The sequence below is a fragment of the Ursus maritimus genome, unplaced genomic scaffold (genome assembly GCF_017311325.1).
Source record: "Ursus maritimus isolate PB19 unplaced genomic scaffold, ASM1731132v1 scaffold_21, whole genome shotgun sequence".
Taxonomy (NCBI): domain Eukaryota; kingdom Metazoa; phylum Chordata; class Mammalia; order Carnivora; family Ursidae; genus Ursus; species Ursus maritimus.
This window is the reverse complement of record NW_024424564.1, coordinates 39251686-39275240: the sequence shown is the minus strand read 5'-3', so window position 1 is coordinate 39275240 and position 23555 is coordinate 39251686. Positions and strand designations below refer to the sequence as shown.

Below are 23555 nucleotides of genomic sequence, written 5' to 3'. Positions count from 1 at the left end.
GAGCAAGTTTCAGATGCTATTAATTTAATGCAATTCGATGGCTTTAATTTCTATACAACCGTCTTTATAAATGGTAATTTATGATGGCCAAAAAATTGGAAACACATATTATGAAAAATAGCTAATACAGCGTTGTATCATGAAAGGAAGCTATGTCTTAACACAGCATGTTTCCCTATGACTGAGCTCCCGTTTTCTTTCTTTTTTTAAAGATTTTATTTATTTGACAGAGAAACAGCCAGCGAGAGAGGGAACACAAACGGGGAGTGGGAGAGGAAGAAGCAGGCTCTTAGTGGAGGAGCCTGATGTGGGGCTCGATCCCAGAACGCCCGGATCACGCCCCAAGCCGAAGGCAGACGCTTAATGACTAAGCCACCCAGGCGCCCCTCCCATTTTATTTCTTACAAAGGAAAAGAAACAGGTTTTTAAAAAGACATACATTCAAGTAAATTAGCTTTCAAAGTGATTATTGCAAACTAAGCCTAGAAAAATAGCTTGGGGGAGAAGTAGGACACATAACAACAAACAGAAATAAAAGAAGCCCAGGAAAGGGTCCTAAATTATCGGGAAAATCTAGTCCCTAGTAACAATTTATAGTACATAAAATTGGTTTCCGTAAAGTTTTCTCTTACACATGTGATCTCTGAATATACAACTCAGGTTTTCTCTCCCTAGCCATTTAAGAAATAGACCACCATTTGTGAATTTAGAGAACCTGTTTCTTCCATAAATAATACATTTCAAAAGAAGTGATTGCTTGCTGAGGATCATCAGTATCTGCAGTTAACCTGTTGTGGGATTATGGGTGTTTTGAAAGACAGCCTTATTTTGGAGTAACTCTAGATTTACAGGAAAACTGCAAAGATAGTAGAGCCCCCATGTCCCCTCTGTTTCCACAAATGCTGGTCCGCAGGTCAAAGCCAAAGAACCATGAACTATACTCCAGACTAAATTTTATCAGTTTAACCCAGGCAATTAGGTGCCTAGTTGCCATATCTCCTTCAATCTCTTTCTATCCTTGGTTTTGACCTTGAAGCTTTTGAAGAGTACTGTTCCTGTGCTACGGGGTTTGTCTTGGTCTTGTCTTTGCCTTGTTTGGTAGAGATGGCAGTACTCTTGTTACCATATCCTATCAGGGATACAGGACATCACTGGGGATATTAACCTTGACCACTAGGTTAAGGTAGTGTCTGCCAGGTTTCTCTGCTACAAAGTTACTATTTCCCCCTTTTCATACTCTAGAGGACAGCCACTAAATCTAGCTCACTTTCAAAAAGGAAAGAATTAAGCCCCACCTCCTGGAAGAGGGAGTATATGCATATATTATTTGGAATTCTTTAGTAAGGAACATTGTCTTTTCTCTATATAGGTGACTTTTTAAAAATAATAGATCTAAAAAACACTTCTGTGATATGTACAAATTACTTTTGTAAGGGGGAAAAAAATCCAAAACACAGGATTAAAAAAATCAGCCAAGTATGTACAATCATTATGAAGACAAGCAAGACGCTGAGTATTTGGGATCTTTTTTATTTTTATACACGACAAGATTTTACACCAAGAATAGTCAGTTAAATAGTACAAATTTACATTCATGAGGAATGTTAAAAAAAATTCAACTAAAAAACCCACTTCTTTCTGTGACCCGAAATCCCAACATTTTACAGTGCAGGGGAGAAGGGGCTGGGGGGAGCATCCAAAACAAGTCTCTCCCAAAAGAAATGACTTAAATTTCACATTCCCTCTCCACACAGGATCCAAATGGTGAGAGTATAATTTATAATTCATCTTTTTCAGCTGTAGATTTCTGTGAAAAGAGAAAAATCAGAAGATATTAAAAACCAGTAGAAAAAAATCTTAACTCACAGAAGATTCATGTGTGGAAAAAACAACTGAAACAGGCCCAGCACAGTTCCACTATTTCAGAGGTAGGCTAGAACCTCACCTATTAATTGGCAAAATAATTTAGAACTCAACAGTAAGACCAATGGCCCCTGAACAGAAATAATCAAGAATTTAAAACTGGCCTACTGCTGCTATATGGTAAGGCAGAGGCAGGCGGCACCCCTTATGGGCTTAAGAAACCATCTATTTAACAAGATCTCGAGAATGGATGGCTAGCACAGAGGAACAAAAGGAATGGGAAGATGAAAGTGCACACTTCATTTAGAGAAAAAAAGGACTTGCTCCAGCCTTTGAATTTGATATTACATGCCTATTTTTTTGGCGGATTTCCTGAAGTCTGACTTCTGGAAGCTATGCAGTCCACAAATGCCAGAACTAAAAATAAAAGTTTGCCTAATTTTCCAAGAATTAAAATGCAAGCCCCGTTCTCGACTTGCTATACCTTTACTGTTTCTTGTTCTTCTTCGTCTGTTCCTGCATCCATTTCGTCTTCTTCGTCTTGCTCTGTGTCTTCTGTGGTGTCCTCTGTTGTTTCTTCAGGTTCTTCTTCGGGTTCTTCTTCCACCTAAGACAATATTCATGAGCTCATTAATGGATCCAATACCTTGGGTCTATTTTCACTTTGTTCATTTAAATGTATAACATTGTAATTAACTTCACTCCTGTTTTATCCAGAACTGCAGAGTACATCTGCTAATTAGAGTTAACAGTCAAGCTAACAAAGGGAGACAGATTAAAAAAATAATAAAGGATATAAAAGGGGAATTTCTTATTAATTCTAGCAGTGTGTGACACTGGGGAATTCAAACATTCTGTAAATTATTTCAAACCTTTGCATCAGGGTCAATGTTTAAACTGAGGCGAAGCATTCTTTCTATTCGATCTCCATATGCTTTAGTGTCTGGTAACAGATATCCTGACCGCAGTGTTGCCGTTTCAAACAAGACCACAGCAAGATCTGAAACAGTTTTGTCATCTTCATCTTCCTGGGATGGAAGAGGGGACATCTGATTAATATTAAAAGGTACGAAGTATTCCAACTGAAAGCCAAAGGAGTAGGGCTGCAATATTACTCACCTTAACCCGTCGAAGCATGTCTTTGATTAGGGGATGTCTGGGATTAATTTCAAATGTTTTTTTCTGGCTGGCATAATAACTGGTAAGGGGTAAAAATGAACATGAAGAAACATCAAATTTCAGGGTCCATGCATTTCCCACATCCTACACATTTTTCAAATTACAGAGAACGCTTGGGGAAAAAAAAAACCAAAACATTTATATCGCTACACCGTGCTTTGCCTTTTAAATAGGGAGGGGCAAGGTGCGATGGAAGAGCGCAATGAAGGGAACTACTTACAAACGCATCTCAAGCGCCTAGAGCTTTGTTAGTGGATGAACTGATTTACGGTCGTCTTCATCCCCTCTGAATTTATTCTCACTTTCTTAACTGCAGCTCAGTCTCCCACAGAGTTCTGAAACATCTAGGCAGCCTCTGCGTGGTCAATTACTACCTTCTCCATGATGCCTTCACCAATAGGATTCCAGGACAAAATGTTTCTTTTATCGGAGCTCAGTTCTCGGTGCATTCTAAATCTACCTTTCGTAATGTCTGGTTTTCTGCTATCAGTTGTAACTGTTCTCCTTCCTATAGCTGAGGAGAGAGAGGAACTACATCTATCCCTATTGGTATACCTGTTATAGATGCAGAGTTTAGAAGATTACGACTTCATCTGTTATCCTGACTGGTCTGAATGTCAGAACGACAGTAGTGATGTCTACTTAGACCACCAAGTATAGACACAGTACATGCGTGTTCGTTGAATGGAAGGTAACTTCCTGTTAATAAATGACTGAAACAAATGGACATTTATATAATGGCTACTACTGGGATATAAGCAGAAACCTGTTTTCCACCTCAATTTTATCATCTATTAAATCTTGAGGGGGGCAAGACATGTAAGCAAGATGCCATTTTAACATTTTACAGTGGAAACATTTTATGTTGGGAGTCTCGCTAAATATGAAATACACTTTATATAAAAAAATACAGAGTTTTGGAATTGTGACAACTGAGACTACACTTGTGAGAAGAATCCTAAACTAGGCCTTGGGGAAATGTACGATGATCAGGGAGCAAATAAAAAAGACATTCCAGGCAGGAGAAGGGAGAATGAAAGCAGGGAAGAAGTCATTTTCAAGACCGTTGCTCTGACATTAAAGCATAAATTTGACCTATATATTCCCTGGAAGTAAAGGATACTGAAGACCCAGTGTACCTCCAGTACTTAGCCCTTTAGTTCATAAACTTGTTACCTCATGGGTCCTTTACCCCTTTATTTTGTGGGGCATACTATTTGCGAAAGGGGGGGATGACAGTTAAAAAGGACTGAACTCATTTGACAAACATCATTGTCGTTAACATCTTCTGAACTATTAGTATCTAAAAATGTCTAAGAAGCCCAGATACCAGGCCAAGCATATAACTGAGTGCAAAAATAAAAACAACGTATGTCACAGATTAAGAAAATTTCCATTTGTGTATAAAAATACTGTAAAATAAATCATGAGCCCAACACCTCTCCTTTATCAGTCTAATGTCCGAGCAATCCCTCTGTAAGCTTGTGTCATCTAATACACGGCAGTAGTGCTGGACACTAAACCCACATCAGTTCTTTCCACAGAAGCTGCCATCATCTGCTAAAGGAAGGCTTTGGACAAGAACCAACACCTTGCCAGGGCCCTTCCCAAGGATGCTTACTTGGTAGAGATGTCTTTGCCTGTTTGGTAGGCTTGAGCTTTCATGATCCGCTCCATGTTGCCAGACCATCCATACTGGCTGGCCACGAGAGCACACGGGGACTCTGTCAGACGCTGAGACACCACAGCCTTTTCAATCTTAAGAAACCAAAAGGGAGATACACTTAAATACCAACCGTTAAGGTCATTCAGTAACTAAGGATTCATCACGTAAGATCATAAACAGAGGCAGGTCATAAAAATACCTCTTATTCAGATTCTTAGAAGACTCTTGTCATTTAATAATCTGAATTTTTCGGTCAAAAATAAACTCCTTTTAAGCACAGAAGACAAATTTCACCAGTAAAAATTTGAGTTATTACAAAAGCAGTATTAAACTACTATTAAACTACAGAAAAGTTTCAGTTACAAAGAAACAAAGAACATTACCCACATACAGAATAACCACTATTATCCTTTTAATTCTTTGTAGTTTATACAATTTTTTCTTTTAAAGTAGGGGTGCCTGGGTGGCTCAGTGTTAAGTGTCCAATTCTTGACTTTGGCTCAGGTCACGATCTTGGTGGTGAGATCGAGCTCCCTCTGCTCCTCCCCCTGCTTGTGCGCTCCCTCTCCCTCTCAAAAAAAAAAAAAAAAAAAAGAGCAGGCTCCACGCCCAACAAGGGGCTCTAACTCATGACCAAGAGGATCAAGAGTCATACACTGCACCAACTGAGCCAGCCAGGTGCCCCTCTAGTTTAGAAACTTTAAGCTCATCCTCACCAAAATTTAACAACAATATTAAACACTGTTCTGTATAACTTTTAATGGTTACAATGTAACCAGATGTAAAGTTTAATTTGTTGACATAAGTTTTTTTTTTTTTTTAAAAGATGCACATGCTAAAATTTCACAAGTTCTAATTTCCAGAAGAATACCTTGTCCTTGAGAGCTTTATCTTTCATCCAATTGAGCAGAGGCTCAAATTCTTTCTCAATTGCTTCACGATTCTCCTTCGTTTTCTCACTTTCATCAAATTTCACACCTTCTTTGGCAACATTCTGGAACCTTTTGCCATCAAACTCAGGAAGAGCTTGAATGCAGTATTCGTCCACAGGTTCTGTGAGATAAATCACTTCATAGCCCTTTTTCAGAAGTCGCTCCACAAATGGAGAAGATTCAGCCTATGAAATGAAGGGAAGTGATAAAGTTTCCAAGTCTAGCCTTGGTATACGTGCTCACTCTAGCAGCTACATTTTACAGGTGGAGAAATAAAAGGTGCAGAGAATAGGACTTTTCTGTCAGTGATGGACCAGGCCTCATAATGACTCCAGTTCACCATTACAATTTTTTCCCCCAAGAACTGGCTATATACCAGGATGCCTGACAGTTGGGAGTTCATCTCACCTCTTTTCTGCTGGACCCAGCCATGAAGTAGATTTTGTCTTGTTTCTCCTTCATTCTTTCCACATATTGGTCTAGACTGGTAATGTCACTTGCATGATGAGAAGACTGGAATCTAAGAAGTTTAGCAAGACGTGTTCGATTTGAGTGGTCTTCAATCACACCAAGCTTGATGTTGGTACCAAATTCTTTCCAAAAAGTATCATTGTACTTCTCATCAGCAATCTTCTTGATCATGTCCAGAGTTTTACGAACAAGCTTCTTTCTAATCACCTAATAAAATTAAAGAATTAACTTATTAGAGAATGTCATCTCAAACTTTTGAGAACCTACCATATTTAAGACAGCAGAGAAGTATTGGTGAAAGATACAAAAACAGGGCATTGTCATTGCCATTTATCAAGAGACAGGGAACGGTGAGCAATCCTATGTCAGACTTTGCAGAAACTAAGTTGTCAGTGGAAATAGTCACAAGATCACTTTAACGTTTATAGTCTACCTTTGGACCAGAGAGTGGGTTTATATAGTTGTTTATTATAGAATTCTTTCAACTTTTCTATCAGTTTGAAACTTTCATAAGATATCACAGGAAAAACAATCAGATTCTGAGGATTTGATAATAATTCCAGAGTAAAATTAAGTTCTTCAGCTAAAGAGCCAAGGACTAGGGTCAGTATCTGGTGACCCCACTAGTGGAGCCTGTCCTCTGAAGCCGAAAGTGCAAAGCAGCCAGTCTCTTCCCAGAGACACTCACCTTAAGCAGTTTATGCTGCTGAAGAGTTTCCCGGGAAACGTTCAAGGGGAGGTCATCTGAGTCCACCTTCAGACGGCAAAAGAAAAGTTAGTGAGCAACAGAAACTGGAAAAAAACCAAACCAACAAACCAAAAAACCATTTCCATCCCTCGTTTTTAATGACCCCTCCTCATTATCTTTAGATACTTACAACACCCTTGACAAAGTTAAGGTACTTGGGCATCATATCATGGAAGTCATCTGTGATGAATACTCGGCGCACGTAGAGCTAAGCAGAGACAAAAAAAAAAGTCACTTTCTGGAAATTAAACTTTCCAATTCTAAACTCAGTTTTTACAATTTAAAAACTCACCTTAATGTAATCACTCTTCTTAGATCCATATTCGTCAAACAGACCACGTGGAGCAGATGTAGGTACGAATAAAATTGACTTGAAGGTAACTTCCCCTTCAGCAGTAAAGTGGATATAAGCCATGGGGTCATCACTTTCCTGTGGAAAGATTGCGTTTAGTCGTTCGAAAGGCACCGGAAAAAGGCCGTGCAAAGGCTAAGTGATTTATTATGTGGTACACATTCAGTTAAGCATTTATTTAACAAAAAAGTTCCCTTACCAACAAAAGGCAGAGGTGGGGAGGAGGGAATAGAGGAAAGAAGAAATGGTTAAGACTGCTATTCTAACTGGCTAGACATGGGATTTTGCTGATGATCCCTGATGATCGTCAGTAACATCACTGGATCTCCTAAACTCGGGGAAGAATGGATTGTCTAGGTTCTACACGTGTCAGAGAACAGGGCAGAAAAATCATCTTGTCTAAATGACAACATACAATGCTTCATGAGTATACTGTTCAACCACAAACAGTTCTCAGGAACAGATTTCTTTCATTGGGATATGGACGATAGCAGTGGCTATAATGAGGTATGTAAATAAATCATAAAAACAAATTGCCTAGATCTGCATTATCCATTACTGTACCCACAAGTGGGTCCTAAGCACTTGCAATGTGGCTAATCCAAATTGAGATGTATGGGTAAGCGTAAACACAGACAACCAGACTTTGAAGATACAGTACAAGAAAACAAACAGCAAAAAAAACACCAAAATGTGTCATTAATTTTTAAAATAACGACAACATGTTGAAATAAAAATATTTTGGGTATGTTGGGTTAAATGAAATATAAAATTTACGTAAAACATAAAACATTAAAATTAACTATACCTGTTTCAACTTTTAAGGATTTTACTTATTTGAGAGAGATAGGGAACGCACGCGTGAGCGAGCACAAGTGGGGGGCAGAGGGAGAGGGAGAAGCAGACTCCCTGCTGAGCAGGGAGCCCAACATGGGGCTTGATCTTGAGATCGTGACCTGAGCTGAAGACAGATGCTTAACTAACTGACTGAGTCACCCAGGCACCCTGTTTCAACTTTTAAGAATGTGCCTTCTAAAAAACTTAGCATCACATCTGTAGCTCCCGTTACATTTCTAATACAGCTGCCCTAGAGGAAAGTATATTACATTTGTATACACTAAGGCTGTTCATGGGAATAAAAGTGGAGGCGGAACCAAGGGGACAGTTTTAAGAGGTAAAACTTAAGGCATGGTTGATGTTAACAAAAGGTTAAGAAACAAACCAGAAGATGGAATAAAGATTAAAGAACAAACATGACCATAGAAAATCAAGTTTTATCTAGCCATGCTAAATATTTTATTTTGTACAAAATGCTGTATGGGGAAATATTTACTTGAAACAACCTTAATCAATGCTAGTTTTGGATTCTACAGTTAAAAGGGATCAGTAAAAGGAAATAGGTAAGGAAACAAAGATTTAATAATTATTCCTAAGCATATGACCTCACAATAAATGTTTGAGGTTGTACACAGGCTCCTTAAAGGTTATGTTAAAAGCCAAATGAGTCAACAAACCTAAAGCTGTATCAGACCTATAAATACAGAAGGTTGCCAGAGAGGAGGGTAGGGGATGGACAAAACAGGTGAAGGGGAGTAGGAGATACAGGCTTCCAGTTATGGAATCAGTAAGTCATAGGAATAAACGGTACAGCACAGGGAATCGTCAGTGATACCGTAAGAGCGTTGTCTGGTGACAGATGGTAGCTACACTTGTGGGGAGCACAGGAGAGTACAGAGACACTGAATCAGTGCTGTACATCTGAAACTAATGTAACATTGTATGTCAGCTATCAAATAAAAAAATTTTAAAAATTAAAGGCATTCATTCTTGAATGGAAAAAAAGCCAATAATCTTAAAAGCCATTCAATACAAGATATTATGTTTTATGGAAATCATCCACCTACCTATGTAGATAGTTGTTAATCTTTTTTGTAACACAGACCCCTTGACAATCTGGTGAAGCCTATAGGCTACTTCTCAGAGTAAGTTCTTAAAATGCATACGTAATATATAACATAAAATTAAAAAGGAAACCAATTGTGTTGAAATAGTTAACAAAACAATCTAAAAACATTCTTGATTTAGTAATGTTCATCACATTATTCTAAAATAATATTTACCTTTGAAAATGATTTGTAGAAAGCTTTGTATTCATCATCTTCTACTTCTTTTGATGGTCTCTGCCATATTGGTTTGATGTCATTCATTAGTTCCCAATCCCAGACAGTTTTTTCAACCTGAAGTTACGGTATATGATTAGTCAGCCACAGCATTCACCAACAGTAACACTAGTGGGAACCATAACTTTAAGACAGTTCAAATTAATGTGGGGAACCACCAAGACACTTCTAATCTACTAAGGCTCCTGCCAATGGGATCAAAAATCTAAAAGTATTTCTCTCAACATTTAAGGCTGATCTGTAATGCAAAAAGAAGGCAACCGGTTACCATTATAACTGACAGAATGCCAATTAAAGGTTTTTTTCCATTATTAACTAGCTAAAATGTTACTTCTTGAAAATATTTGTTTTGAGGTTAGAAGGACAGAACATTAATTATTCCTACTTCATGACCTACAGCAATCTAATGTCTTACAATGAATATTCCTCAAACCTACCACCATTACTTCCATCTACTCTGCTACCTGAACAGGCCAGAGAGCTAATATTATGGTTCACATCTAGATGACAAAAGATGTAGAAAGATTTTTAAGATCTTAAAATTTAGGACATGATAAGCCACCAGTCCTGGGCAATATATAGAACTCAGAGAACTGCACAAAAATGACCTGTGTTTGCTACTTAAAACTTCTCACAGGCAGAAAACATACGTACTAGCAAATAAACTTAGTTAGGCCTATGGCCTTAAGATCTGGAGAAAAAAAGACCTCGAAGAATGGAAACTTAACTCTGACCAGCCTGTGCACACTGGGGGTTCTGTGTTTTCTTGAACATGCCCTAAACAATATTTTAGTGTGGAGATGAACCAGACTTACTTTCTTGGTTTTTGGTTTCTTTTCCTCTTCTTCTTCTTCCACTGCAGCTTCATCATCAGAATCTTCTTTTTCTTCTTTTGCTGCTTCTTCTTCCTCCATGGGCTCCTCAACAGTTTCAGTCTGTTGAAGTAGAATTACAATTAAATTCTTTTATTTAGTAATTCTGATTTCATTTAGAGAATATGAAATGCAATTACAGCTCAAAAAATAGGTCCTTCAATAAGAAAACCCTGAGTATCCTACACTGAAAGAACCACTGAACCTGTTTTTTTAAGTGTTGAATATTTAAATATGTGCCCACATAACATATACAAAGTTTATCAACATAGATTTACCTTGCTGCTCCACACATAAATAGGGAAGTTTATAAACTGTGAATATTTCTTGACGAGATTTTTAATTGTGTCCAATTCAAGGTAATCAGATGCTTCTTCTTTCAAAACAAGTCTGAAAGGAAAATAAGACATTTATAGAAAGACATGCTTGCTTTAAAAGATTTTATTATAAATTCACCTAAATACCTTCCAGACAAAGCTAACGCCCAGCAGTTCGGCATAATCCAGGATGGCCCATTTTTCATGTTAAAAACTCTTACCACCAGTGACAGGTTGTGAGCTAAATATACCAAACATGAGTACGGTAGAGGGAAGAATCTTCCTTGCGTCCCTCGAGTGGAAAATATCCTTAGTTCCAAGTAAACAGTGCAAATGTTCTAACCTTCTGAATTATGTTGGGTTTTTTGTTTAGTTTTGTGTGTGTGTGTGTGTGTTTAGTTTTTTTATTTGAAGAACTGAAATGTTGAGTTAGCTCAAGGTAAGAAGGCACTGAAACATTCTGGAGAAAAATGGAATGACATGCACTCTGAAAGTTACTCCAGAAATCAAATGATGATCATAGATGGCAAACCCAGGGGCACCTGGCTGGCTCAGCTGGAGGTGTGTGTGACTCTTGATCTCGGGGTTGTGAGTTCGAGTCCCATGTTGGGTGTAGAGATTACTTAAAAATAAAACCTAAAAAAAAAAGAAGTCTCTTCTACAGAGACCAAACGCTTAATAAAAATATGTTCCTTAAAAAAGCTATAAAATTAATCTTATTGTTCATATCTCCACTGTCCAAAACAGTAGCTGCCAGTCACATTTTATTTATTTATTTGAGAGAGAGAGAGAGAAGGAGCAGTGGTGGGCGGGGAGAGAGAGAGAGAGAAGCAGTGGGAAGCCCGATGCAGGGCTGATCCCAGGACCTGGAGATCATGACCTGAGCCAAAAGCAGATGCTCAACTGACTGAGCCACCCAGGCGCCCCACATTTTACTTATGTAAATAAAATTTAAAGTTAGTTTGTTAGTTGCACTGCCATATTCTAGGTATTCAATAGACAAATGTGGCTAGTAGCTGCCCCCCTGGACAGTGCAGAGGAAGAATATTTCCAGAGTTCTACTGGACAACAGTGGCTTAGCTAATTCTAATATTGAAAATTGCAGCATTGTTTCTTCTTCTTCCTTATTGTCCTTCTGCAAACCCCGCCTCTACTCATGAAAAACAACACATCATAACATACCCTCAAACACAGTGGGGAGCCCATGTCTTGAGGTTTGTGCTCCCAATAAATAAGTGGAGCCAATGCTGTATCGTGGGTCCCTTCCCGCTCGAAAAGCTTACAGTCTAGTAGCATTACCAAGAGGTAGACAGTACATGACGACACAGCCTAATGAAGTGGACAAGTCTCTGGTTTCAGAGCACGTATCTTGGTGATGTGGGGTTGGAGGAAAGTTCAGTTGTGGATCCAAGTTCAAGCTGGTTACATCTTAAGAGGTATTTAAAAGCCACTGGATATATGAGTGCAGAGCCCAGTAGGGAGATCTAGGCCAAGGACTGGCAAACCATGGCTGGCACCTGTAAGAAGTTTTATTGGGACACAACCTCATCGTGTATTGTCTATGGTCACTTTCAAGCGAGAACATCAGAGTTGTGACATATGACAGATCCCACTGTCCAAACGCTTGAAATATTTACTAGCTGGCCACTTAGGAAAAAGGCAGCTGACTCCTGATCCAGACTAAGAATAGAGATTTGAGAACTCTGAGCAAGAACTGGAAGCTGAATCCATCACGGTAGGAAGACTGCACAAGGAACACAAAAATAATGAGAAAAGGCTGAAAGTTACCTTTGAAAGAGAGATACTGTCAAAATTTAAACAACAGGCAAAGGAAACAAAAAGATATGCAGGGTCATGGAAACTAGGTATGAAGCGGATGGTGTCACGTAGATAGCAAATTATGTAGGAAACACAAGAGGAAAACTAAGGAAAAAAGGAAATCTATTGCTGGGAGCAATGTCAATTAAAAAACCCAGGATCCACTGGATTTAGCAACAAGAATTACTGGTGACTTATTTCAATGGAAAGGTGGTGGATAAAGTCATAAATGCCTGACTGTGGGGGGGGGTGGTGCAGCACCACCTGTCTCTCCTCCTTCCCCACTGAGACTTGAACATGTTTACATTTTGATGGGAAAGAGGGAGTGTGTGGGAAAGACTGACTTTAAAAGATGGGGTTGGAATTAATTTATGCTTAGCCTCTGAGGAGGTAGGAGGAGGCAGGCAGCAGATCAGAAGTAGCGACCAGCTTTAGGGAAAAATGCAGAATACCTCTCTCACGGTAGGAAGGACAGAAGCCATTGTACTAGTTAGCATTTACTGGATGCTAATTTCATGATCCCATCGAATTCTCACAAGATCTCTCATAAGAGTATAGTAGGGCCTAATTTAGGGGTGGGAACAGGAGGAGAAGGTAGGAACTAAATTGTTTGATAGCTTGTTTTATTGGTCAAATATTAGATGAAATCATATATATAAGGTGGGACCTTGACCTCATCACTTTCTTGCCTTCTCTTTCCTCTTTCCTTTGGCTATTCCAACACACTGTGCCTAGAAGAGCTGAACCTAACTTACCACGATTTCAGAAAGTCCTTCTGATAAGGGAAGCGTCCTCTAGCTTCCTTTCAGGCAGTTGCCACTCTGAAATTATTTCATGTTTTTCTTCTTTACCAGAATAAGCCACATGGAAGCAGCGACCGCATTGGTCTTACTCTCCACTGGAGTCCTAACCCTAGCAGGTGATAGGCACTTAAACGATTATCTGCTGAATAAATGCTGGGGTAGAAGGACTTAAAGAAAAATGGCAATTTTGCTCAGGGAGAGCACTTGTGAGGTTTCACACTCACTTATCAGCTGTTCATGCTACCTGCACAAAGCTGTCCTGATTACCTTATTCATTCACTCCAATAACATCTGTCAGTCAAGTGTTAGGCTGCAGGAATGGAACAGTCGAGCAAATACATGTTTGCTTCCACGCAGCACCCATCTAGACAAGCTCACCTGTCTCTCAGCACCCTGAGACATCAGCCCTCTTGGGACGTTGTTTTCTATCTCACTATAGTTAAGAGAGGAGACTTACCTATGTTCCTTTAACACCTAACAGAGAGGGCACTGGGGTAACTATTAGTGATGCTTCCTATTGAGAGCAGGAGATAGGACTGTCAATAACGAAGGCAGAGAAAGATAAATTGGGAAATGTTAGTAAAAGTACTAAAATGCACTCATCTAATTAGTCTTTGTTAAAGGAACATTTATGAAAATGAAGACAGAACTATTCACCTTCTGGGGTGAAGAACACTGGTCAAAATGATAAATCTATGCTTTCTTATATTCTGAATACTTAAAAATTCTTATGTTCAGAAAACTTAAAACTGAACGAAGAAATAGAGTTGAGGCTGTAGGCACATTTTCACATGGCAAGGAGCAAGCCAAACGACCTCTGAAATGGGATTTCTTTGTTGTGGCCTGAAGCTGGTAGCTTCATACAGCTCAGGATTTACTTATCATTCCCTAAGTATTAAGCAAATGTTAGTATCTTGTTCTATTTGTTGGGGGAACAAAAAGGCAAAAAGCTGTCGTCTACTTCACAGCGCTATGACCACCACGAGCCCTTGGGCAGGCGATGTGCCTCGTCTATACAAGTAACATTCACCGGCTTAAACCAAATTCCAGTTTGAATTCAACAATTTCCAACCATCCTCAGAGGAGACATCTTCTTCTGAAGAACTTTTATTAACTTTCTTCAAGTTCTTTATTTGTCCTGTTCTCTCCAACTTGTCCCCAGCCAGCACCAGCTACTACCTTACTTGAGTATTTGCAATGGCCACCCTGAGAGTCTCCTCTCATCCAGTCCTGCCACCCTCCATATTCATCTTCAGAAAACCTTAAAAAAGCTAATAAAAAATTCTATCGTGATTTGCCACCAACCAAGACGAATTTCTTGAATCCTGTGAACGTGCTGTGCCTCCATGCCTTTGGAGCCACAATCCTCCACAGATCTGACACTTCTTTCCCAGCTCTTGCTTCCCTGGAAATCTTGCATCCACCCACTTCGTGAGGCCTCCAATTTGCTTTCTCCCCTAGAAGAGCCAACCCTTCTGACTTTTTGCCCTCTATGTATAGCGGCCATTATAACTCTGTGTGTCTGGCCCTTAGGAGGTCCTCAAAATATTTCCTCAAGTGATGAGAACAGGTCAATTTTATAGGCAAGGAATGAAAGCCCAGAATAAGTGGTTTGCTCAGAGTCAAGATCCTCGCTAGGACGGATACTTCTTATCAGGAATCAGTAATACTCACGTAATTGTTGTTCCCCGTCCTAGAGTGTTTCCTCTTGGGTCAGCAATTACAGAAAATTCATTGGAGTCAGATTCCCAGATGTGCTGGGTATCGTTGTTGTGTTTTGACGTGACAATAACCTTATCTGCTACAAGGAAGGCAGAATAGAAGCCGACACCAAACTGACCAATCAATTCAGAAGTTGACTGGCCATCTTCTTGCGCCTCGGTCATTTTGTTTAAAAACTCGCTTGTTCCAGATTTGGCTATGGTACCAAGGTTTTTAACCAACTCTTCCCGGGTCATTCCTACACCAGTGTCTGTGACATGTAACAGATTCTTCTCCTTGTCACACTGAAAGCAAGACAAGAACAGGATAGTTTTATTTGCTTAATACTCACAGTATGACAAGTAAATCCTGAGCTATATATTCAGAAACTACCAGCTCTGGGCCACCTCAATTCCAATACAGAAAACTAAACTGGGTTCATTTTCCACCATTTAGTATCTCATGGCCTTTTCAGAAAATGTGCACCTTACAGGCAAGCACCTTTCTTTATAGAGAAAAATCTTAAGTTCAGTGTATTTGAGAAAGTATCAATATAAAGAAGACAGACTGGTCCAAACATCAAAGCGCAGGGATAGACCTAAACAAAACAAATTATTTTTGAAGAAAAAAATTTAAGAAAAATAAAATTTTAGGTTGTGCCTATTCCTTTCATAGAAAATAAAAAGGTTCACAACTTGAATGACTTCTATATTTGGAATCTGTGGTGATCAATGTTCTCCAATAAATATTCTCAGCTCTCTGTCTTCCGGAAACATAGCAGGAATACGCTTCCTTCATTTTTGGTTATTAAGGCCATGTGACTGGTTCTGGCCAATAAGCTGCAAGTGGGAGTCAGGAATGTAGCTTTCAGGCCAGAGGCTTTAAAGGATGGGAGACCCTCCAAGCTCTCTGTACCATGGCAACAAACTACACTCCACATGGTGGCTACTCAATCAGCCTGTGTCCTGGAGTGAGGATGATGCGAAGCAAAGGCCACAGTGGCCTGTGGTTGATAATTTAATCCTGGGGTTAGCAAACTTTTTCTGAAACAGGGCCAGAGAGTAAATATTTTAGGTGTGTGGGCCATATGGTCTCTGTCACAACTACTCAAACCCACCATGTAGGACAAAGGCAGTCATAGCTAACACATGAACAGGCATGGCTGTGTTTCAATAAAACTTTATTTATAAAAAAAAGTAGGTTGGATTCGGCCCACAGGCTGTATTTTGCTAAACCCCAATTTAAGACCCTAGGCTTAGGGGTTATTTGTTACTGCAGCATAACCTGGCCTATCTTGACTGATAGAGATTCCCTATCTCTTAAGGATTCTTTTTGTTTTAGAAGAAAAAGAAAGCTCTTTTAAGCTTACCTTAATTTTGACAGTTAGTTCCTCATTTCCAGCAAGAGCATTTTCATCAGTCAGTGATATTAACCTTATCTTATCTAAAGCATCAGAAGCATTTGAAATCAGTTCTCTCAAGAAAATCTAAATGGAAGCCAGATTTAACATACACTTTAATTAGCCTCAAGATATATAAAACAGCAAATTTAATGTCAAACTCGTTTTAGTTCTCTTCTGTACTCTGAAAAAGCACTTGTTTAAAAAATAAAACTTATGGTACGGGAGTGACTTTACTCTCTTGGTAAAGGAAGGTACAGCTCTTTACACATAGGACTTTAGCAACTGCAAGGGATACCTGAACTGGTAAGAGTAGTAACACTCCAGTCTCATACTAGTGATCTTTATGTCTGTAACACAAAGGGCTTAGTTTCTGTGACTGTCCTCAACACTATTTGGCAGACTATAAACATATTTGGAACGGAAAGGACAAAAGGAAAATGTCTATCCACCACCCCCACAGGTATCTAGAAGCAATTTTTATACATACTGGGTATATAAACTGTGCTAATAACTACTTACGTGAAATTCCTACATAAATTTATTATGAAGGTAAACAAGTATGCTATTGCACAGAGAGAAAATAGTATTGCCCAAACCACATGTTGCTTACCTCTTTATTTTTATACAATGAATTAATGATAAGTTTCATCATTCTATTAACTTCAGCTTGGAAGGCAAATTTTTCTGATTTCTCTCTAAGTTCTCTTATTTGGGATGCATTTAATCCATCCAACTGAATAGCCTCTTCCTCTCTAAGAAAAAAAAAAGTTGATCAACTACTGCATTGCTTACTTAGTTCCCTCCAAAAACACAGGATATGTGGTGAAAGCACAGTGGTCTCACGAGACTGTCTTAAGGGTTAAAAGGGTAAAATGGAAACCTATTATAAAATATTACTAATCCACTATTTCTATTATTTTGCCACAGTAAAACTTTACCACATTAGCACTGAGTTCTAACACTCAGTTCTTAAAACTGTCAGAGAAATAAACCTGACTTTCCTCTACTAAAAATAAAAAGCAAGGTCATACTTATTTATATGTTCCCTCGAACGTGGTACTGCCTCTTTGCCTGGGAAGCTTTGGCCTCTAGTGGTCTACAAAATTGTCAATTTAAGTCCCAAGGGGCCAAATTTGAAAACATTGCTCAACTGAGGGAAATCTTTTTTTAAATTACGAAGTTTAGGGGCACTTGGTTGGTCAATCAGTAGAACATGTGACTCGGTGTGAGGGGTCAGGAGTTCAAGCCCCACACTGGGGGCAGAGATTACTTAAAACAAAATTTGCTAAGTTTACACACTTACTGAATATAAAACCAACCGGTCTTAGGAAAGTCACAGAGCTTATATTCTGCCATCTAGTTATCCAAATAGTTTTCAAAAGAAATTCAACCCATTCTGACCAGTCATTCCTAGGGGCAAGTTTGGAGATACTTAGGGATGAACATGATAGCCCTAACACTTTCTTTGACCATTTCTTGGATATTTAAATTTGGGGTGTTACATGTCATCTGGACCTTTGAAGAAAAGATAACACGCCACTATATTCTACTGTTCGTAAGGGCTAAGCTGTGTAGAGTCAAAGAACACAAACCTCTGTACTACTTCATCATCTGTCCTTGAGCCTTCTCTACTTTTCCCCAGATCCTCTTCCACTGTACCATCCACATCAACTTCATCATCAGCTCGGACTGACCCTGAAAGATTTGACACCAGAAAACTCTTAAACCATCGTTGCTTCCAGTACTTCTTAGAAGATACAATCAAACGGGGCAAGAGTAGGGGTTGCAAAATTCAGGTGGTAAATATGGGAGGTGGGATTGGAAGAATGGATCCATTAGTTTAAAGACCCAGTGTAAACCCAACTTGGTAGATTTCTTATTTAAGTTCAGATACTGAGTCCTCCAGTAGATTCTGAAACGCGGAGGCTGCCACCACGTTCGATCGAAGAGCGGCCCTCGGATGCTTTATAAATAAAGTTTAGCAGATTGATACCAGGTCCCTTCTACAGTCACACGTGTTGCGTGCAGGCCGAGGCAAGGCCTCCCAACTGACCATGCCGAAACTTAAGACCTTCAATATCGCAGGTCGGAATACAAATAGAATTTGTGCAACCACTGGCGAGAGGAACTGAAATCGGGCCCAACTGAGCGAGGGAAGAGAAGTAAAGAGATTTTGAGATGTTAAGAAGCTCGAGCAAAAGTGAAGCTAACACGCTGACGCTGCCTTTCTTCTGACTCAGGGCCCCACACTCCGCAGTCCAGCACCTAAGAAAGGAAACCCGCGTTCTGACTCGCAGACTGGATGCGGGGGTCCCCAAGCTCAGAGGGCCAAAGGATCCTGCGTCTGGCGAAAGTCCTCCGGAATGGGCACCCGCAGGCTCCCGGGGGACCCGGAGCCCGAGAGGCGCCCCACCCCAAGTTGGTCGAGACCTCTAAGCGCGAATACTAGGAGATCTGCAAGGGATTTAAATGTTCTCGGTTCTCGTTTTTCTTTTCCACAGAAAGTATAGTGTGCGAACTCCCCTGAGCCTCTTTCGAGGAAAGGGGATGGATTCCCCTCGGCTCAACGGAGGCCCCGTAATCCCCCTCCCAGGCTCAACGCCCCCAGAACCTTCGAGAAGAGGCCGCGCTTGAGGAGTGGGGGCGTCCGGGGGCGCCCGGTTTTCTGGGATCACTCACCGAAGGTCAGCAGGACGCAGCAGAGGCCCAGCACCCACAGGGCCCTCATGGCGCGCGGCCGGTGAGAGTCTCAAGTCCCTTTTGATCGCAGGAGCCGCCTCCACCCCCCACCACGGGGCTCAGACGCTCACACCTCAAGCCGCGCGGTCCGCCCACTACCCCCCAAACAGGTCGGGCCGCTTTTCACCCCAGCCTCTCGAGGGCGGGGGACGGGAAACACGAACCCACCAATGGTGCCGCACCACGCACCCCCTCTACCCAATGGGGACTCGTGGGGGGGACCGCAGTGTACCAATCGGAGCTGTCCAGGTGCGGTGCCCGATGCCCGAAGCGTGGCTCCCTCCGATTGGTCAGCCGTAGCCTCTCTTCTCCAATCAAATGGCTCCGCGGGCCCCTCTCACACGGAACCGCCCCTTTGCCTGGGTAGCTTTGGCCTCTCGGGGAAACGGCCCAATGAACGTCAGCACAGAACACATCCCTCGTTTTGGAGAGGTCGCAGAAGAACCACTTCCGGATCCTTGAATGCGTTTATTCCGTGACCAGGAGAAACGGTAGTCATGGCAACGGTTCTTCGCTTTCCCCGTCTACGCTTGGGGTCACGTTGGGAATGATTCCCGCGCGCCTTTTCGCAGTCAGCTTTCTCTTTGGTAGTGCATCCCCGAGAAGAGAAACACGTGAGATGTTGAAAATCCCCGGAGTACTTTTTAGATGGAGGTGGTGAGAAACTACAGTTCCCGGCATGCAACGTAACAGGGGGTACACTGTATTGAATGCTGGGAATCGTAGTCTTTGGCTTGTGAACCAGCTGCGTAGTTTAGCCCTGCCGCATTTCCCAAAGTGTCTTTGCGTGAATTACGCGCTGCGTGTTTTAGAATTTACGTCTTCTTCTGATTGTAGTAAAGGTCTTTATTTATTCCAGGATTCTCCAGGGTACACAGCCTGTAGAAACAGGCCTGGAAAGCTCCGACACCTTGGCCGCGGCCGCCTTGTGTTCGGGGGGTCGGCCTCTATGAGTCTGGGCTCCGCCTCCGGCTGGTAAACAGGAATCTGGCTTCTCGTGCGTCGTTTGGGGGGCTGCCGCAGCCCCCGCTGCCTCTCAGTGTTCAGTGGCCGGAACCTGCGGCCTCCCTGGTCTGGTTTGCAGGAGAGGATAGTGGGGCTTCTTTCTTTTTTTTCCCGTGAGGGAAATTGAGAGCAACTTTGATGCCCTCAACTCTTCAAGTTCAGAGGCGGTGACCCGCCGGCTGCCTTAGAATCCCTATTGTTAGGTGGAGAACGTGTTGGTAAAGTTCGCTCTAGCACAGAAAACGAAAAAAAACCCCCAAAACCTCGTTTACCCGGTGCAAGAGGAGACACCTGCAGATATTTGAAAGCAAAACCTTTGGGGCTGCGAACGGGAGGGTGCGCGGCTTTGTAACTTCATAGAAATACCTACTCAGCATTTAGAGACACAAAGGACCAGGTGTCTTTCCGGCGAGGGAAGTCCCTCACCCTAAGCTTGCGCCTCTGGAAATATTTTCTGTGTCTATTTAACCTAGTCTTTACATACTTCTCTCCCCACCCCAACTCCGACTTTGTGTCCAACAACACTCCCTACCTTGTTGCTTCCTCCAGGAAAATGGAACTTTTAATTTGTTTTCAGATGTTCATTCGAATTCCTGAAAACAAGCTTTTCAGTGACAGGCTATCATAATCTTTTCGCAACTTCCCCTATTTAGGTTTGCCAATCTTAATTCTGTGGTTGGTGTTTACACATTGTGGTGGTGACTTATTTACATCTGCTCAAATTACCAACATTTGTTACTAGTAAGCAAAGGATACCTTACAAAGCTTTTTTTTTTTTTTTAATGCTTTTGTGCTTGTACCTTTTTTTTTTTTTAAGTGTGCTAGGGTGAGAATTACATTCAGAAATCTCAAATAATTGCATTTTTGTATATTTTAACTTCTATTTATTTTTTGCTTTTAGAAAAGATGAGTTCTTTCACTTTTCTGCGTTTCACAACTCCTTCACCTCTTTCTCTAGCTCTGAACAAGTAAGCAACCAGTTCTGAAATTGCAAATTCCATCTTAAGGAGTCAGCGGTGGCTAGTTCGTGTTGCACCTGGAGGGAACTGAGAATGAGACATGTCCTCCAAAATAGATACATTGCTTGTGAGTAGACGTTTCATCAGATGGTGGTGGGAATTTATGAAGGCTTGGCTCTGCCCCTTTAAGACAGGATCCCTGTCTTTGCGCCCTGTGCAGGGAAAGGGCAGCTTATTAGACCCCAGCCTTGCTTTTTCTCACCTGGGGTGCCCACCTCTTCTGACCTTTTACCCATTATTTATTCTCACTTCCCATCTTGGTCTAGTTCCTCTGGAACTTAACACTCCAGGCTGTTACTAAACTCCCTACCTTTGGATCTGATTCCCTTGCTTCCTAATTCTAGTTTTTCCCTTTGACACTGTATGTCTATGGACACTACTGGAAACAACTACCTTTGTTGTTGTTGGTAAGTCTCTTCTTGGAAGAGAAAACCATACCGGCGAAGGGGTGGCATTATGGGCAATAGATAGCTCACCTGGTGGACAGGCGTAGTCCAGCAGTGAGGAGGCAGGGGGAGTGCAGACCAGGGAGAGTAAGGCAGGAAAGCAGTTGGAATTAGGGAGCTTCAGGAATGGGGGTGAGCACCAAGGTGGGTTTGTTGGTTGGTTGATTGGTTTATTCATTCATTCATTTATTTATCCAGCAAGTGTTGATTTGGTATGTGCCAGGTGTTATGCAAGGTGCTGGCTGCACAGGGGTGAGGATTATAGATATGGTCTCTGCGGAGCTTGAGCAGATATTAATGGCGGAGTTGCATAAGTGCTATATCTTATCTGAAGTGAAGCAAAGATGTAAGAGAATGAGTGCAGAAGACTGCGGAAGGGACTTTTTGGAGTGATGGAAGTGCTTTTGATTTTGATTTTGGTGGTGGTTAAATCACATGGCGGTAAAACTCTACACTTAAAGAAGAGTAGATTTTGTTATATGTAAATTATACCTTGATAAAAAAAAAAACTGAAAGCAACTATCATTTTGAACAGCAAAACACTAAAACCTGTTTCAGTAGGAATCAGGAACCAGACAGACATGCCTGTTTTTGTCAGTATGGTCCCACACTGTTTTGGAGGGTCTAAGATAAGAATAGGAAGTAATTGACATTAATTTTATTTTGGAATTCCTCCTTATTGGTGAAATAACTGTGTATCCTGGAAACCCGAAAGACTCTAGTTAGGGAGAAAACATTATAATGAGTATGAAAATCTGGTAAATTATTGACTATAAGATAAATATATAAACACCAACAGACTTGCTCTAAACTTGCCAAAAGCACACAGAAGTGGAAGTTTAAAAGACTTCATCTAGGTGGCTCAGTTGGTTAAGTGGCCGACATCTTGATTTCAGCTCAGGTCTTGATCTCAGGGTTATGAGTTTAAGCCTCACATTGAGCTCCACACTGGGCATGGAGCTTACTTAAAAAAAAAAAAAAAAAAAAAAATCCAGCTTAGAAGAAAATGAGAGCACCTGTGAGGACACACGAGGGATGCAGGAAACCTTTGCAGATTGGGCATCCAGAAAATACAACAGAAAGCCTAGGGTGTTTACCAAGCCTCCTGCCTGCTGAGCCCTGGAATCCAATTTTTGTCTTTCTAGCGCTGGTACAATGAGGCGGCCGCTTATCAGTATTGCGCTTTCTTCCAAGAATATAGGCTCTGTGTGGCATAAGAATCAGCAAGTACTTTGAAGGGAAAAGCAACAGAGAATGTAGGGCTCACTTCTCAAAGCTTCCTTTCTTTCTGGAATCTTGTCTCCTCAAATCCTGATGCCTTTAAACAAGCTCTCAAGTATCTTACCTAGCTTCTCTAGCTGTTCTGGCGGAAAGGTTGTCTGCCTCACGTTGTCCGGCATAGTAGATTGTACCAGGGGATGTGTCTCCGCACAGCCGGCACCGAACTCCTTTGTCCTATTTGAAGGTTTCGGGAAAAAAAAAAAAAAAAAGATTTTAGCTAAGACATTAAACAGCCATAATTATTTTCTTATGTTAACTTTTGAGTGGTTTTTCGTTATGTAATGTTTAATGTTTCCAACTGTAGAACTTGTATTATTTTGGCTATAGAACAATGAATGTGTTTCTAAATATTTAATGTAATGGTAGTTTACATTATATCTCATTTTTGACTAGTTTTAGCTGTGATTTTGGAATATTTGTGATCTTTTCCCTATACCCTGTCCCAACTCACACTAAATTATCTTGCTTGAGAATTGACTTTGGATTTATAAAATGTTTACCTGAATTTGCTAATAAAATCTCTGGGTGCTGTAACTTTCTTATGCAATTAGAAAGTTTAAACCTTTTTTTTTTTTTTTTTAAAGATTTTATTTATTTGACAGAGCGAGAGAGCATGTGAGAGTGCACAAGCAGGGGGAGCAGCGGAGGGAGAGGGACATGCAGGCTCTCCACTGAGCAGGGAGCCCTAAGCGGGGCTCCATCCCAGGACCCTGGGATCATGACCTGAGCTAAAGGCAGTTGCTTAACTGACTGAGCCACCC

General features: G+C 40.9%; 2 protein-coding genes and 1 long non-coding RNA gene across 3 annotated transcripts in view; 2 read left to right on the top strand and 1 right to left on the bottom strand.

The window, feature by feature from the left end:
• Positions 1–1514: 1514 nt before the first annotated feature.
• On the bottom strand, positions 1515–19167 carry HSP90B1 (heat shock protein 90 beta family member 1). Its single transcript, XM_008705688.2, has 18 exons — positions 18984–19167; positions 17897–17999; positions 16915–17056; positions 16272–16388; positions 14876–15207; positions 10542–10653; positions 10207–10326; positions 9332–9448; positions 7152–7289; positions 6990–7067; positions 6800–6865; positions 6049–6318; positions 5580–5825; positions 4664–4800; positions 2983–3061; positions 2736–2891; positions 2348–2470; positions 1515–1807 (listed from the first exon to the last, which is right to left on the bottom strand). The coding sequence occupies exons 1-18, from the start codon at positions 19030–19032 to the stop codon at positions 1778–1780; spliced, it is 2415 nt and encodes an 804-aa protein (XP_008703910.1). The 5' UTR covers positions 19033–19167; the 3' UTR covers positions 1515–1777.
• LOC103676490 lies at positions 2803–3769 on the top strand. The gene is made up of 2 exons (XR_572147.2): positions 2803–2929; positions 3359–3769. It is a non-coding gene; the product is annotated as an uncharacterized LOC103676490 (long non-coding RNA).
• A 134-nt stretch (positions 19168–19301) lies between the features above and the next one.
• Positions 19302–23555, top strand: part of LOC103676488 (calmodulin-1-like) — a 49064-nt gene continuing 44810 nt past the window's right edge. Inside the window, exon 1 of the mRNA XM_040637385.1 lies at positions 19302–19534. Coding sequence (XP_040493319.1) covers positions 19506–19534 — 29 coding nt within the window. The 5' untranslated portion in view covers positions 19302–19505. The remainder of the gene's footprint in view (positions 19535–23555) is intronic.

Coding starts and splice junctions, on each gene's coding strand:
- HSP90B1 (XM_008705688.2), bottom strand. CDS start 19,032: ATGAGGGCCCTGTGGGTGCTGGGCCTCTGCTGCGTCCTGCTGACCTTC. Junction 16,389..16,914: donor CATTGTATAAAAATAAAGAG/GTAAGCAACATG, acceptor GCTTCCATTTAG/ATTTTCTTGAGAGAACTGAT. Junction 5,826..6,048: donor CTGGGTCCAGCAGAAAAGAG/GTGAGATGAACT, acceptor TTCATTTCATAG/GCTGAATCTTCTCCATTTGT.